At 42.8% G+C, this 17,994-nt stretch overlaps 1 protein-coding gene across 6 annotated transcripts in view; it reads left to right on the forward strand.

Moving 5' to 3' along the window:
* The first annotated feature begins 292 nt into the window (after nt 1-292).
* The window catches only part of itfg2 (integrin alpha FG-GAP repeat containing 2), a 69,957-nt gene continuing 52,255 nt past the window's right edge, over nt 293-17,994 (forward strand). For 3 of the 6 annotated variants that reach the window (XM_081712490.1, XM_081712489.1, XM_081712491.1), the window contains exons 1-3: nt 293-579; nt 1,362-1,547; nt 14,864-14,974. In XM_081712490.1, the coding sequence (XP_081568616.1) occupies nt 514-579; nt 1,362-1,547; nt 14,864-14,974 (363 nt within the window). In that variant the 5' untranslated portion in view covers nt 293-513. Of the gene's footprint in view, nt 580-1,361; nt 1,548-12,145; nt 12,313-14,863; nt 14,975-17,994 lie in introns of those variants that run through there. The other 3 variants (XM_081712488.1, XM_035535605.2, XM_081712494.1) reach the window with 3 other exon arrangements.

Below are 17,994 nucleotides of genomic sequence, written 5' to 3' on the forward strand. Positions count from 1 at the left end.
GGAGGGAGGGAGGGAGAGAGGGAGGGAGAGAGGGAGGGAGGAGGGGTAGTGGGACTGTTGACATTCCTCTGCCTTCTTTGGGTGAGCCGCACATGGTGGAGAGTGGACGCCCCCCCCCCCCATCGTATCTGACACTTTCAGCAGCAGCTGACCTAAAGCAGCATGCCGTTTAACGTCTGGCCTCCTTCTGCTCAGCTGATGGGCCAGGGATTGGGACTGAGCTGTGTTGGGCCATTGGAACTTCAGTGTCCCCAACCCACGCACACACTCACACACACACACACACACACACACACACACACACACACACACACACACACACTCATACTCACACACACACACACACTCACACACACACTCACACACACACACACACACACACACACACACACACACACACACACTCACTCACACTCACACACACACACCTGAGTGACAGTTCTCTCCCAGAAAAGGTCATAGGGACATTGGTGTAAAACGGGCTCTGCAGATCTGCAGGTGCTCAAGTTGATAATGTCCAGAGAAGAGGAAGAAGAGGAAGAAGAGTGGGGGAGGGATCTGCAAGCTGTGGAACATTACGTGAGTGATGTGAGACTGCAAGCTGCAATGTATTTGTGAATGAAACTCTTACTTTCTTGGACTCCAGTTTTTAACTGACCGGAGTAAACAACAAAACAAAAAAACTAGTAAACATTAAGTTAGTTAGATTTGATCTAAAGCTGATGTTTCTGTGTGGAAGAAACAGCCTAGAGACACAAAACACTGAACGCAATGTTGCCACAGAACTGTTTCTATAGCAACAGGCCTCAGCCTCATTTGCATGTGTAATAATCAGTCCTGATGTGAGATCAGTGTTTCTATAGTATATGTGTGTGTATGTATACATGGTTTGTCAGGTGTTGACTGGTATACAGAAACTGTACTTACTCAAGCACACTTTTGGTTCTTACAAAGAGACTGAGAGAGAGAGAGAGAGAGAGAGAGAGAGAGAGAGAGAGAGAGAGAGAAATAAGGGCTTACTAGATTAATGAAATGAAACTGACATTTCTTTTGCTGCCTGTGATGTGATATAGCTTAAACATTGCAAAAAGTGTGAGGGTCTGTGTGTGTGTGTGTATGTGTGTGTGTGTGTGTGTGTGTGTGTGTGTGTGTGTGTGTGTGTGTGTGAGTGTGTGTGAGACAGAGAGAGAGAGACTGTGACCTGCCAGAATGTACAGTATGCTTTCATGCTCTGATGTGCACGAAAGTGAGTCTACTTTCTCAATGACTGCAAATATACTGTCTGACTGCAACTATAGAGACACTGGCAGTGGGAGAAGACTCTCTCTCTCTCTCTCTCTCTCTCTCTCTCTCTCTCTCAGGCTCCCTCTGGCTCCTTCAGTTTGGGAACAGCTGTGGTTTTCACTATCTCAGTCACAGAAATAGAGTCCCTCTGTGCTGACTCCTATCAGTCAGTCGCCAGTCCTCAGCCCTGCCTTTTATGCTCTCCTGACCTGGAATGCAGCTTCCTTTTCAAACGTCGCCTTTCGGGCTGTCATCCAGCCTGGGTATGTCTATGGGTGTGTGGCTGTGTGGGTGTGCTTGGGTTAGGATTTTGACCAAGCCTAAAAGAGACACGCTCCAGGAATTCGGGAGACGTTTCTGGTTTGTGGTAGAAAAAGCTGGGATTCACCTGGGGGTGGGGTGGGGTGTGGGGTGTGGGGGTGTGAGGTTGTGGGGGTGGGGGAGTTTGGACAGGACCCGTGTGGCATGTGGGATGTTACACTGAAGTGAACTTTCTGTAATGACGGAGCAGGCTTACAGCGAGGCAGTGCTGGAGGCGATCAAAGCAAAATGTGGGCATAAAGGAAACCAGCCAAACATACACCTTCCTTTTACTCTGAGGAAAGGAGAGGCTGCATGTGTGTATGTGTTGCACGCGTGGGCGCTGGGATGTGGGTGGGATTTCCTGAAAGCGGAGAGAGGGAGAGAAAGAGAGAGGGAGAGAAAGAGAGATTCTGCTTGTAGAAACAAGTAGTACATTCTACAAGTACGTTGTCCTTTCACTTTTACTCTCTGCTGATGGAGAAACTCTGGGGAATTTTGCACTGTGGCGAATCCCTATCACTCTATGAAACTTCCTCACATTCCTCTTAGAATGGTGTCACATCTGATGAAACAGTGTAGTGGCAAGCTGAAATCAGAGCCGCTGCCTGGGCTCACTTTACAGAGCCACACTGCATGCCTTTTATAACACGGTGCTTTGTTTTAAGTGGAGGAGGGATTCAGTACATGAACTGAGGATTAGGAATGCTGTGTGTCCTACCTGATGAAACAAGCCTTATTTGTTCTAGCACAGCAATGTGTGTTTAGTGTGGTGGCGAAGATGAATTAATGTCTTGTGGTAGCTGACTGGATTCTGCTCTCAAATATCCTTTTCATGGCAAGTATAATTATTTTATTACAGTGTAAATTTGCATATGCATGTTATATGCCTTTGCTGTGCCAGTTTGAAACACACACACTCTCTCTCTGTCTCTCTCTCCCTCCCTCCCACACACACACACACACACACACAAACACACACACACACACACACACACACACACACACACACACACACACACACACACACACACATACTGATTTGTCTTGAGAACCTATATCTAAATGGATGGGCAGTGTGATCCTGAATGGTTTGGGCTCTGCACCAGGCTCAATCTGAGTAATGATTGATGACTAGATACGCAGTGCTGTGAATTCTCCTGTCTTACTTCCATTCTTGATGGGCCTCCTTCTTTCTTGAAAGCCTTACCTTGAAAAAGATTTCATTAGCATTTCATATCATCTCTCTATTACATCATACCTAAATGTGCATGTGCGTGTGTATGTGTGGGTGTGTGTGAGAGAGAGAGGCGTGACAGAAACCAATCAGACTGCACTTAGTGCAGTTATATCATTGTAGAGGACAGAGGAGGGTTGCTTTATCTCCCAGATGTAGTGGCTCCATACATCAGCTCCATGAATGGGCACTGATTCTGTTGCTCCTCCATGCTGCCCCCCACCAAGGCCCTGCACATTCTCCTCTTCTGCCTCACCAGCCCCTCACAGATCTGCAGCTGTGCTCAGCGGGCACTGTTATTTTCGCAGAGTTCCTGTTTTTTTGAAAATGACACACACAGACAGAGAAACAAGAGAAAGGAAAATGAGAGAGAGAGAGAGAGAGAGAGAGAGAGAGAGAGAGAGAGAGAGAGAGAGCAGTGACAAACAACCTATGTAAATATAATGAGGAAAATAAAATGTATTTTGCTGAGGCGAAGTTTTTGGAAGTTTTCTGTTTTACACAAAGAGACAGAGAGAGAGAGAGAGAGAGAGAGAGAGAGAGAGAGAGAGAGAGAGAGAGAGAGAGAGAGAGAGAGAGAGAGGGTGGGGTATGGTGGCTCAGAAAACAACAAGCCCCCAAGGACTGGCATCCTTTTGCACTGTCGTCGTAGCAACACACCAGTGACCTGTCGCATTTACAAAAGCCAGTATAGCCTCTTCCACAGGCAGGCCTGGCAGTCCACCCCAATATAGTCTCACTACCATTCCCTGCCTGTGTGTGTGCATGCTTATTGACAGTTGTCGTTTCCAGGGGCTCTATCTGAATTGCAGAGACTCCAGAGCAGCTGGACCACTGCCTGGTTGGACATTTGCAGGGGATTTACCCAACTATGTGTGTGTGTGTGTGTGTGTGTGTGTGTGTGTGTGTGTGTGCGCGCGCCCGCGTGCGTACGTGTTTGTTTGCTTTAATTATTTATTTACATCTTTTATTTACAACATCCCATAATCTTCTGCCCTCCTGTCCGACCCTAAATATGTTATTACCCACACTAGTGAACACCTGCTACTGGATAAGGATGGAAATTACATGATGAAAGCTTTTGCATGTGCACACCCACTTTTCATGGTCACAGTTTGAATGACAATGTTTGACAGTGTTTACTTCAGACCACAGCAGAAAAAAAAGTGCTGAGAGCTGGTTGTGGTTAGATGGGAGTCTGTTCTTTCCCCAAAAGGCCATGGAGCTGGAGTGAGTACCATGCTCAGAGATGGACTGCTCTGTACTGTGCTTTTTAAAACCTGGATGTTAAAATAGTTGTTATGTACATAATGTCTGGGGGAGAGACTAACGGTGGACATGACTACCCAGAGACCTCTTTTTGGGGGGCCTGCCAGTAGCCTCAGAAATAACTTTATTTTGGTTCCTAGTTTTTGTACTTTTGTTATTATAGGGATAAATAATACCATTACGGTGTCTTCCATTATAATTTATAATTTGCGGGTCGCTTCCTTTTATTTATCCACCCACCCTACGCCCCCCCTCCACGCCTCAAAAGCAAAAGTCGGTTGATCCTTAATCAGGCCTGTCATGTTATGGCTAAGCTGTTCACTAGAGAGCAGTTAGCAGTTCAGTTCTCATTAAAACGAAACCAAAATAAGGATTTTAGAAACGAAAGGAGTGGAAAGCTAGCTAGAAAATTAGCAAATAGCTAGTTAGCTAGAGAGATAGCTAGAAAACTGACAAAAACATGTCAGGAAATTGCTGACCAATTTCTTTTAGAAAACAGGTGAGATTGGTCTGCGTCATAGCTGTCAGTAAACATGTCGTAACGTAAGATAGGGTTAGATAGCTAACTGTCGATTAGCTAAGCTAACTACATTTGCTGTCATTTATAAAAAGAACAAGTATTTAAAGAAAGAATTTAAATAATAGAAGAACATAAAAAGAATGAATGTAACAGTGTTTCTGTTGTCCTAACCAAACGAAGTTAGCCAGCTTAGCAACTAACGCTAGCTAGCTAGGTTAGGTAAATTAGCTAACTAGTAAAATCCAGTTCCAGATTCATCCACAGTGAAGGAGACTAGGAGGGGGCCATGAGCAAATTTACAAGCTACTGTGCTCAGGACACAAAATGTGTTGCTGAATAATGTGCACAAACAGTTGAGAAGGAAGTCACATGGCCTCTATCCACACTGCACGCAAACCACCAAAGAACGCACAAGAAGCCTTCAGCTTTGCTGTTAATTTAGTTTCTGCCTGTGCTTGTAGTAGTGAGCTCATTTGTGTGTGGGGAGGGGTGCGTTTCTGTCCCAGCAACACTTTATTCAGGTGTGCAAGGACAGCAGCAGGGAATAGGACACGTCCACACACACACACACACACACACACACCCACCAGCCCAGACCGTCACAGTAGTTAAACAGCCTGTTCTACATATGGGGTCTAACGCCATGCCTCAGTTCTCTCTCTCACACAACCTAGCACTTGCACACAGGAGTGCTCCATGTCACACGCTACTCCAAGCCCACACCACCACAACAATGGTCCAATAACCTGGTCTACATATGAGGCTTAATACCACGCCTCAACTCACTCACACACACAGATACTGAATATACAGCATCAGTACGAAACTAAGGTTCACATTGACACACACCACTAACTCACAGAATTTATTTATTTTTTTTAGACTGACAGTGCAGTCAGTTCTCTTGCATGCATGCACACACAAATGCACACAAACATGACATGAAACAGAATAAGTCATTTTTATTCATAAATAACATGAATGTGTAGGACTATATATTTTTAACTGTGGTATGTGTGCATGAGTACTCATTCATAATAGATGGGAGACATGATGATTGACGTGTGGACTCCAGTGAAGTATATTTGTATAGCTGTAGAAAGTGTTATGTTACAGAAAAAAAACATAATTCAATGCTTTTTTTTGTGAAACAGTTAATTAAAAATATAGCTTAATAGTTGCTACCTAGCTCAGGGTTCAAGGAAAGGCATTTCAATGGATTGTTTTACCTGGCCATGTGGGCTTCCCTACTTACCACTATTTGGGTGAATAAACTATTTGTTTTCAATAATGTCCTTCAGTGTTTGCACGTACAGAGCACAAACAGATTATTTTTTGATAGCATTTAATATCTGGTGGCCATTCAATATGCGCGACCAGGGCAGGCTGCTCTTCCGTATGCCTGACGGTGTTCGCTGTTTCCTCTTGTTGCATCATATCCCACTAGATGTCTTCTGAACCTCAGGTAGACCCCTGGCCCTGGCTCTCCAGGTGGTCCCATGGGGGGCTTCTGCTAGTGGTGCGAGGGCAGAGGGCCTTAGAGGAGAGCATCCACTGCAGGGCCAAAGGCTGTGGAGAAGACTTCACCGTCGTTTGTCAGGCTGGGAGACCAAACAAGGAGTTACTGGACTCTGACTCTCATTGAGACTGCTGTCTAGAGGGTATGTGGTGGGGTGTGAATGGAACAAGTGACCCTGGAGTTTCCTGGGCTCTATATGTAATGATAATGAGGGAGCCATTTGGTTCTGTGTTGGGTCCACCACAGAGCAGGTCCATTTACAGGACACTACACATACCAAAAGTCCCTGGTGAGCCTATATATGCCTACACTCCAGTTAAATGAAACCTGGGGAGGAACACTGCTGCATGTCAAGTCCCACAAGCTCATAAATTTAATTCCAAACAGTCTTGAGGGTAAGCATTTAACCTTTGCACCTTGCACAATCAAATCAAATAATCTTGAAAGCTTCTTCCTTGTTTTGTTGGGTCACCAGGTTCCTGTCTACTCAATGTGTGCTGAGGTCTTCCGCTTTTATGTCCTCTCTTGTTGAGAGTTGGCCTGAGCTGGAACTCCACTCTACCACAGTGCTAATGTTACTCTGCACCTAAATTATCAACAATACGACTGATTAAATGAAAATGGGTATTCATTCATGACCTTAACTGAACTGAATGGAAAGTGAAAGGTATGTAGCCTGAGTGGAATGTTGCAAATTTAAGCCTATATATATATATATATATATATATATATATATATATATATATAGACAGACACAAACAGACGGACAAGCACTGACACACAGACAGGAGTATTCCTTGTTGGGTGTGTCAAAAATTCCGTGTTGTTTGTTTCTAATTCACTTTCTGTCTGCCTCGTTCTTCAATTTACTACTTCATGTTTTCTGCAAAACAGAAATATCTAAACTGTTTTCTTTCTAATTCCTTTCTGACACTAATGTGAACACTGACATCACAGCATGCTTTCATTTGCTCTGTTTCTCTCTCACAACAGATTTATGCAGTTTTAGTCTTTTTTCTCATTCTCTCACTTCTCGTCTCCTACGCATTGCTGCGCTTTTGAAGTAAAAGGTTGAGGTCTACAGAAGGCTGTCTTTTATCCCCACTGAAAACTGGCAAACAAACAGTACTGGAAATGCCAGAGAGAGAGAGAGAGAGAGAGAGAGAGAGAGAGAGAGAGAGAGAGAAAGAAAGTGAGACAACAACAAGGGAGTGCACTCTGGCATTATTATGCAAAATACTCCAGATCAGAAGACAAACAGACAAATGAGACAGATAGAGACAGACAGAGAGAGAGAGAAATGGGGTAGTGGTGTGTGTGTGTGTGGGGGGGGGACAGAAAGTGAGACAGCAACGAGGGGAGTGCACTCTTCCATTATTATGCAAAATACTCCAGATCAGAAGACAGGCAGACAAATGGGAGAGAGACAGACAGACAGATGGGTGAGTGAGTGGGTGGGGGGATTTCTCTGAAGCAGAAACTCATCTCCACTCAGCAGCACACGTTGACCTGAATATGTGTGTGTGTGTGTGTGTGTGTGTGTGTGTGTGTGTGTGTGTGTGTGGTTTCATGCTTTCATCTGTGTTTGTTTTTCATGTGTGGTTCTGTGGTGTACAGGTGAACCCACTGAATTTATCTAGATTTACACATAAATAAAAAGTCATCTGATCTTCATCTAAGTCATAATAATAAATAAGGGCAGTCTTATTTAACAGACAACATACAACAATGTATGGCAGTGGCATTTTACATATCTTTATTAAATAAATGATTTAAACCATCAAGGACATGAATAAAAAAATATGTGAACCATAACATTTGTAGCTAGTGGAACTGTCTTTATTGGCAGTAACCTCAGTCAATTTCTGTAGAGGCCCTGGGGTAGCAGAATAGACCCACAAAATTATACTTCCTCCACCAGGCTTCTCAGCTGATATGAGGTTCTGGTGCTGGTATGCAGACTTTTGTTTGTTTCAAACATAATGCTATGTATGAAACAAACAAAAGGTTCCATTTGTTTATCTGGTGACACGGTTAGTGTTTCAGATGGATGTAATAAACAGAAGACCTAGGTGGCAGTGGGCATGTACTGAGTGTATTTGATAGCATCAATCTTAGCATCAAAACAAGATCAAAACAAAATACAGGCAAGATAATTGGAGGCAAATCTGTTATTGCAAATACCCCCCCCCCCCCCCCCCGAAATACAAATTCAACACTTTAGAAAAGTCCAAGAGGCAGATGGGGGTACATACATAAGGTCTTGGGTGGCAGGTGGTGTGGGTAATAATCAATAGGCGGGGCTTTAAAACCAATAGGCAAAAATGGCTATGAAGTTGCCAAACCTGGAGTGCAGCCTCCCAATCACAGAACCCCAACGACAGAACTCCACCCACTCCCTCCTTCAGCATGATTCCTGAAGTGTGAGGGCAACAGCACAGACGGGATGGGTGGAAGGGAAAATCGAGTGGAGGTTTGGAGACCAAGGCAACAGCCCACAGCAAACGACCCAGCAGGCTACGCAGCAGGGTAGCAGACAGGAGTCTGAGCGGTCCAAGAACACGGGCCCTGGCCCAAATCAGGTATGGGGCCTTGCCTATGGCAGATCAGATACAAAGACACTGGCTTGCCACCAGCCACCCAGCACTGACCTCCTGGCACCCAGGCAAGGTCTGAGATCGGGTCTGGATCAGAGCAGAGATACAGGAGAGGTGCTTGGGCAGGGGCTGGACCAGAGAGTCCTGTTCAGTTGACAGGTGGGATGGATACTCCGGTAAGACTAGGAACTAAACAACCTAGATGATACGGTAACAAACTCTAGGACAGATTACGGCAGAGTGTCCTGGGCCACTGCACCAGTGGCTTTAGCAAACTTTCTGCCCTGGTAACCTCCCAAGAACATCGTCACTGTTCAGTTTGTCTTATATGGCAGGTCAAACTCAGCCAAGATGCTAACTTCAGGTGTCCTCACTTCAAGAGGACCTTATCTAAGAGATTCACATCCTTCCACTCTTAATGAATGATTTTAAATAATTTGTTCAGTATGGATATGGACTTTTTTTTTAAACAAAAGGTGGCCTTTATTATTCTAACATAGACAAAGGTCAGATCACCTGGAACGAGACAGTCCTGCAGAGGTCTAGATCATATCATAGAGTGCACTTTGTCACAACTGTAGCGAGGCAGTGAATACTGAGTCTGGGCATGGCTAGTACTAATCGTGAGCCTCTAATGGGTTCTGTAGACTCTCTAATTTCAAATCCTTAAATCTAATCTCTCATTAGCAGAGCCACTATACTACTACAACTACTAGTAATAGTATTAATACTACCAAAAATAATGCCTTGTTGGCCATGTTGGAAGAAGAGAAACTGATAAGAGGTGAAGGAGTTTTTCAGGAACAATGTTGGGAAGTAGAGGATAACACTGTGAGTTAGGGATATAGGAGCTATAAGCCCATCTTACTGCTTTGGCACTGGTGTTTCACGGCCATTTCATTTCATGGCCTTTAAGGGCGCTACAGTCTCTCTTTACCATTGAATACTATGCCAGCACACTTACCCCCTCCCACTCTTCCATCCCCAGCCATTTGTATGAAGTGAAGAAGCCTTGTTTTTTTTGTGGTTTTTTTTTTTTTTGGGGGGGGGGGGGGGTCGAGGGGTGGGCTTTGAATAAATCTAGGACACAAAATCAATGGGCTCTGAGAAACGCTAGCATTAGTGTATGCTAATGCTTACGGCAAGCCACTCCAAACACGCGCCACCATGGAAACAGAAAGGGCGTCTGAAGGTCGCTGGCTGCGCTACTGAAGACGAGGGTAAGTGTATGCACCTAGTGTGCAGTGCTTAGGACCACCTGGGGAGAGAGGAAAAGAGAGAGGGAGATGGGGGGATAGGGAGGGAGAGGGGGATAGGGACAGAAGGAGGGAGAGAGAGAGAGTGCAGATGGATCCTTGATGCTTGTCTGCACTCAGGCGTGGAGGCTGAACAGGAGCCCAGCAGCCTGCACTGGACTTTCTGTGAGCAGCAACTAAAACAAAGCCCAGCCCATTGTCCATGGTTAACACACACAGACACACATGCATACACACACAGCCTGATCTGTCTTTCCTGAGTACACATAAGCCTACTATTAAATCTGGATTCATGGATTGGTTTTACTAAATCTTAGAATTATTTTCTTGATATGTGTATAAACATTGTGTATTTCTTTAAGAATGATTCTCTGTGTGTGTGTGTGTGTGTGTGTGTGTGTGTGTGAGTGAGAGAGAGAGAGAGAGAGAGGTAAGGATGTGAGAGAGAGGTAAGGGTAGAGAGTTTGTTTTTTTCCATTAACATTAATATGACTATTGAGTTGAAAACATAGGCACAAAACCCATTCAGTACATTTATAAGCAGCCCTACAAAGGCTGTGGCACTGCATACACACTCTCAATAAAAATACATAATTTGTGTGTTTGTGTGTGTGTGTGTGGGAGAGAGAGAGAGAGAGAGAGAGAGAGAGAGAGAGAATGAGAGTGTGAGCATGCATGCACACCAAATTCTCATTCACAGGACACTGCTTGTGTGATTGCATGTGTGTCCTTGAATAGATGGGTGCATATAGCTAGTATAAATTCAAACAGGATATGCGTTGACATTGCATAAATGTGCCAATATTACATTCACAGCAAAGATGGCACTGAAACTTTGTTGCCACTTGACCCCTGGGTCCATTAACCTATTAGGTATCATTCCTATCCTTGGCTCAGAAGAAAGTGTGATCGCACACTCTCTTCTCTCTCTCTCTCTCTCTCTCTCTCTCTCTCTCTCTCTCTTATATGGCTAAAGTCCCTCTTATCATGAATTGATTAAATGCAAATTTCATGCCTTTACAGTGATAGAGGGGACAGCATAATGTCTTTTCAGCCAGTTCCAAAACATCAATTTCTGCTTTGTGTTTTGCTCGATATTTTGAGGTTTCGATGCGTTGTAATCTATTTATCCAGATTAATTTATTGAGTGCTGTCCGTTAACTGATGTTCATTTGTGTATTTGCATGTATGCAGTATATGTTTAATATGGGCTTGTATACGTGTAATTGCATATATACTGTGTGTATGTGTGTATTTGTGTGTGCGCGTGCCTGTCTGGAACATGCACAGGTTATTAGAATCAGTGTGCTGGGCTACATTACTGTAGGACTGCACTCACCCCACACCCAGAGCACATCCAGGGCTGCTCTGTATAACTAGTCTTTTTTTCTATGGAAACTGTGTATGTGAATACTTTTTGTTTGACATTGGAGGAGAAATGTTTAGCATTAACAATTTCAGCTGTCAAATACCAAAGATGACAACAGGATTTTGATTAATAAGTATTATCAATTGTTATCCAGAAATGGATAACACACTTTTCACAATGTATATTCTGTTATATTTGCTGTAGTAGAGAAAGTGTGCAATTATTTGGTGGATTATTGATAGATGTTTTGTGTAATATTGTATTTTGATATGTGTATACAAGCATGCAGTGAGACTAACCACACTTTATAATTTTTACACACCAAAATGTTTAACAAAAGTAGTTATCCTTTTTATCACTATCATGCTTAATATGCACTCGGTTATTATGCACACTGTCTGCTGTCCATGAACTTTGTATATTGTTTTAGTTATGCATTGTGTTTCAAAACATGAAGTACAAAAACAGGACACTTTGAAGACAGGTCAGGTCAACCGTGACGATAGAAAGATTGCAATGAGGTAATGTTAGGTTCCAAATTAGGCAATGCCGATGTATTCCTGACAAAAGATGCTACCCTTTATTATTGACTCTCATGTAGTTTTTAATCTGGGCAACATAATGAACGTATTCATTGTATAGTTATTGTACTTATTGTATAGTTTCCTATAAAAGAAGTGATGTCTGGAAGGGTTGGCTGATGTTTAGAATATCTCCTCAGTAAAGAAATAAAGGGACTTTGGTTTCAGTCTGAACAAGCTCTTGCCTGATTATTTCTCATTTCAGAGATCTTCTTCACAGACTGGCATTTACAAACTGGACAGGAATCTCCTCCGAGGGGTGAACATGGCGGCTGCTGAGTCTCCATGCAGGGAAAGACGGAGATGTGTTGGTGAACATTAGACCTACATATTCTAGATCTGAGCCCTCTCTACGATGCCAACCCCCTCCCCATTTTGAAGTAGGCATTATTCACTGGTGAAGTACTGACATGGTTTTGTGGTCCGGACCCGGGGCCTACAATTTGCGGCGGGCCCTAAAGCTTCCGGCGGGGAAAAAAAAGCTGCTTTATGATGAAGTAAACAATCTGAGATCCATTTAACGACTTTGTTCTCCTTGACTAGAGTTCTGTAGCGACCAGTATGCTTCTATCACCAGCTGAGGTGATATAGGGCTGGACAGTAATGTGGACCACAGTCATAGACGCAAAAGGGAAAAATATAGGATTATGTTGAATATAAAATGGAAACAATGTTGTATTACATAAGAAATTTGAAAGAAAAAATATGACATGAAATGAAGTGCAAGACATAAAACAGAAGTGCAAAATAACTGAAATGACTGGATATTTTCAACTTTAAATCTTAGATTTTGGAGGTTACCATTAGCACACATTGACCTGCCTTTAATGTTCAGACGTTTAATAGACTTTTTAACTACTTTGATCCTGTTTGCCCCCTTAGTTCTACTCTACCTCATCTTCCCCCTTTAACTCTGCCTTCTCATCCTCTCACACTATTTGCAATAGCTTTTCTTGCATTGTTCAGCTGTCAGCCCCAGCAGCCTTTCCGAATAATTACCGTTGCTTTCCTGTTAGAGTAAATGACTGTCATTTAGATGTGTGTAATCTTGATGAACCCTGGCTGGCAGGCTAAACCGTTCTGTCTTTATGTAGATATGACACATCTATCCACTTGAAGCATTACTTCATAGTATAAAAATCAGATATAAATATCTTATACCTTTTAAACACACCAGACTCTGCCCTTTTGTATAACAGCACTGATACAGAAGTTCAGAGAAAAGCTCTTCAGTGTTTGCCTTGCTAAGAGATTTGACACCGATTCCCAAATGTATGCATTTTCTACTTGCCAATATATGGCATGAGTTTCTCATGAAAATGATGCTTAAAAACTGAACTTAAAAACATTGTGCACAGTTTGCAAAAAAGTCAGGTCTAATAAAATGTTTTGCACCACTGACACTATCAGAAGGACCCTATTTCAGAGTGTGCCAGTGTTCAATAGCAATATGTACTAAAGAAAAACTGTACTACCCTTTCAAGGTTTTAAACACACTGTAGTATACAAGGTCGACCTGACCAAATATACACTTCAGGGCACATATCCAGAATACAAATACAATACTGAAAGTGCATTCCGATATCTGCAGTTCACAGCCTTGTGCAACATATTTACCCTGGTTCTCAACATAACCAAACATTAGGGTGCAACAAGCGCTATTCTTCTTGTGATTCTCTTTGAGCCATAAATAAAAAACAGCAACTGTGATTTCAATGAGACTTTATGGAAAGCCAGCTGATCTGAAGGGATAGCTGACAAGTGTATGTCGGTAGTACAGCATACCGTACACATTATTGTGTAATGTGTGAGCTATGAGCAGTGGGCTCTGTGGGTGTGTGTGCTGTACATGTGCGTTTGTGTGTGTGTGATTTATGAATTGCAATTGTTATTTTATGCAATAGACTATATTGGGGTGGACTGCCAGGCCTGCCTGTGGAAGAGACTATACTGGCTTTTGTAAATGTGACAGGTCTCTGGTATGTTGCTACGGTGACAGTGCAAAAGGATGCCAGTCTTTGGGGGCTTGTTGTTGTCTGTGCTCCCTCTCTGTCTCGCTGTGAATGTTGAATCACATATCGCACCCAAAGAGGCCGAATGCGCCGTGTTTCCCCCACCCCCCTTCTGGCATTTAGGACGTCCTTCACTTGTGATGGAAAACTGCTCCAGCTGTATGTATATACGGTGTAGACATTTGGATGTAATGGGTTTAATGTGAAAGCGGGAGAATAAAGAAGATTCAGTCTTCTCAGCGTTCCCCAGCAGGCTAATATCAGCTAGGCTAGTAGGTAATATATCTATACAGTGGGGGGTGTTTAAGATTAATTAATTATTTCCCCTAGTTAAGAGATTATCTTGCCAATAATGTGCCACAGAACAAAAGTCTAAATCAGTGTTGATCTTATATCAGCCAATGATCTTAAACCCAGTCTCTCCACCTTATATCTGCTGTAGACACACCAATTTTGAAGAAACTTGGCTTTCACTCTTATTATGGAGACTGTTACCCCCTGAGGGAGAGGGTATTGTTGCGGAGACCTTCACTCAGGAAGGTGACTGTGTGTTCCGCCTGTTGTGCCTGAGAGCTGGCTCTTTGGTCTGGTGATCAGCGCATATGTTTACTGCCTGGGGAACCTGTGTGTGGTTGCTGCCCTCAGCCTTCATCTGTCCTTTAGAACTCTCTAATTAATAAAGACCAATCTCCCAAATTGTTGGAATCAATGCAAGTCAATACTGAGGTCACCAACTGTTTACCATGTCACCCACAGCCATTTGGAGTCTTCCCACTCGAGAATCTGTTCTTTGTGAAGCACTGAAAAAGCCCCTGGCCTCCTCCTTCCTGGTGCCCACAGTACTCTTATACTCAGTACGCTTATTCTTGACTTAGGGCAGACTAAACACTGAACCATAATATTCTCTTCTGCCTTCCAGCTTTACTTCCAGAATTGTTCTAGTTACACATTTATCAGTATGACGGTGTGCTCCCTGGGAAACAAACCGATGACCTTGGTTGCTAGCATCCTGCACTACCTGCCTTACCAGGTGAGCTAAACGTGCACCTTATCTGTTATGTAACTACTGATGTGTCCTACTGCACTTGTTACACAAGGAATCCCACAAGGATCTTGGTGCCTTATTCTTTATTATACTTATTTTCCCTCTAGGTTACATAATTTGGCACCATGGTTTTCATTTGTAAGTTAGCTCTAGGTTCAAACACAGCTCTACCCCCTCATTAACTATGATCTAAATCCAAACAAAATAGAGAAAACTCTCCCTATTAGAGACCCCAAATACTCCTCTGATGTAGATAATATCTGTTAAATACTCATCTAGCCTTTTTTTTTTTTTTAAATCCAGCATTTCCTTTGACCCAAATTAAGTCAGTAACTAACAGCATTTTCTTCAGTTCTGTAATATCGCCAACTTGGACCCCTTCTCAGCCTGAGCGATACTCCTCTGGTGTATGGTTTCATTGCACCTGGACTCAGGAAATTCTCTCTTTAATGGTATATTGGAGAAAAAAAACCCTAATAACCTTTAAACTCTGCTGCCAGGGTCCCATCATTGGCCAGTACCATGGGCTCATACTGTGGACAGGAATTCCATCCTACAATATCTCTGTGAACATTCTTCTCTGCCCAGTTTCAAATCTCAGTTTAAAAGCTGTCTCTCCTTCCAACACCAACACCCTGCCTCCTCTTGGCTCATTTTCTTTTTTTGTTGTTGCTGCAAAGTTGTAAAGTGTAACTCAGTGTTAATAGACACTTTTGATAATAATTCAACTATTATTATTATTACTTTGTTTTGTCATAGTATTTTGGGTTTTGTAACGTGTGCCGGCAATACATTTTAATTAAAAAAAAACATCGATGGTCCTAACTACCCTTTTGAGAGCCACCTCCTAGAAATACACTAATATGTACTGATACTGAAGTGTACGGTATCAGTACCTATCTAATACAACAAAGCGTAACGAGAGTCATTTTATGGGACCATTTTATGACTCCACTTGGTCCCTTTTCTACAACGTCTAGGGAAAAGCAACTCTCCTTACTCAGCATTCCCGACTGGGCACGAACATTTGGCTACCCAGAGTCTAAGCAAAAGATCCCGAGGCGTTTAAAAGGTGACATGAAATCCAAGCTCTGTAGCCATGGATGTGCTGGGGATTTGTGTAATCCTGAGAGAGAGAGAGACAGGGATGCAGTGTACTCTAAAGGTCTAATATAACCTATAAAATTGCCTAACAAATTTCAGTCAAGTCCTTTGGACTGTGCTTTGTATATGAGGCTCAGTTCAGAACTGCTCGTCTAATTACATAACACTGGCAAAGGCTGTAATGGCCTTCTACATTATGAATGCTGATCAGTACTCATGTGCACATGTTTTAAAGGACACGTCTATGTATTTCTGACCTTATGATGCACCTTATGAGTTGACACTTTCAAAGGATTCAGTCTTCTCTTCCAGTACAGCCATTCTACATCTCATGGAGATTGTGTTTGAGTTTGTTCTCTGTGCCGTCCTGTTATAAAGGTCTGTAGGCAAGCTGAGAATCTTACAGCTGCTGATAAGCTCTGGCACCTGTTCCAAGGTCATAAAGGGCAAGAGCTCTATTTCCGGCCCACGACGCCAGGAGACACTTTTAGGAGGTGTGAGTGATACAAGCTCTTGCTGGGCAAGGCTGCATGTCCTGTGTTATTTTAGGTCCATAAGGTCTAGACCGTATCTTAAGCGCTCAGTGATGTTCAGCGCCAGTGTATCAGTCCATGTCAGTCCAGGTTCAAGGCAAACTCCCTGACTATTTTGGGTTTTGCCAGCGCTGGTTCTAAGCATATGGGCCTACACACACTGGATGGTATTACATAACCAGTTTTACTTATTTGTCAGTTAATAAACACAACCACCAACTATATAGTACAAATGGTAATGGTGAAAGAAGAAAGCCTCATATTCTGTCTAATTGAGAGCAAAATCAGCTTTGGATAAAAACGTTTTATAGACTCACATATGTACATACTGGAGTTTCCACCCACTCAGCATAAGCAAGCAAGCAGCTTATGTTTTCTGCTCAGGCATTAGGACATTGTACTCAAAGTGGTAAACTAATGCAGTAGCTGATCCAATGGCTCAGATAACCTTTGGTTAGCTGGATAGGCCGTGGCAAGGGAAGTGTTGAGAATACAAATAATTATCAATTTTATGTTACTTACTCGTTATTTTACAAGCCAGTGAAGTTTTAGGCTACATTAGTCTGCCATCGTTATCACTATAATCAGTTTGTCCTACAGTTGAGTATATGCTGTCATACCTACTGAGTATATGTCAGTAAGCGTATAAGAGTCAAGCATGAGCTGACCACATAACATCATAAGGTACTTAGTTAGCCAGACATAATTCAAAGAATCAATATGTGTTACTGTGGTAAAACATGAATTATTCCATGTTTCAATCAAGTAATTGCAAACACAAATGCCTGGATTGTCTAATCCCTGAATCTGGGCCTTCTGTTCCATATGAGCCGTGTCATATAGATCTGTTGATCGCTTATACAACAACTACACATTAGTAATAATTTATATTTTTATTCAATTGTTTAGGACATTGAGTCCTAGTAACAGGAAGTAACTTTAGGTTAGACTTGCGAACTGAGAATTGGATGGTGAGAAGCATTTCCATTGTTGAATGACGGGGATGATTTGTGCAGGAATATGTAAAAATGTTCCAAAATATGTAGTCTGGATGTTCCCCTTTAGTACAGTTCTTTTCCAGTCCCCTTTATCTTGTCTGGCCTCAGTAACTCTGCTCTAGCCATTTGGCAGCAATCGAGTTAAATCCATTTTATCTGAATGCCTTGTATTAGAAGTCTGGGATTACCCAACAGTAAGAGGTGTCTCTTCAATATGAAATGGGTTGCACGTGCGAGAGATGTCTATATTATCTGCAGTTTCCCCCGATCCCACAGGAAAGCTGCATCAAACCCACAGGTGTCACATTCTCGTGTGAACATAGATCAGATAACGGCCTACCTAAACCTTATCCATCAGCTCTCAGCGGAG

This window comes from Electrophorus electricus, chromosome 4 (genome assembly GCF_041902795.1).
Source record: "Electrophorus electricus isolate QZ-2024a chromosome 4, ASM4190279v1, whole genome shotgun sequence".
Classification (NCBI taxonomy): domain Eukaryota; kingdom Metazoa; phylum Chordata; class Actinopteri; order Gymnotiformes; family Gymnotidae; genus Electrophorus; species Electrophorus electricus.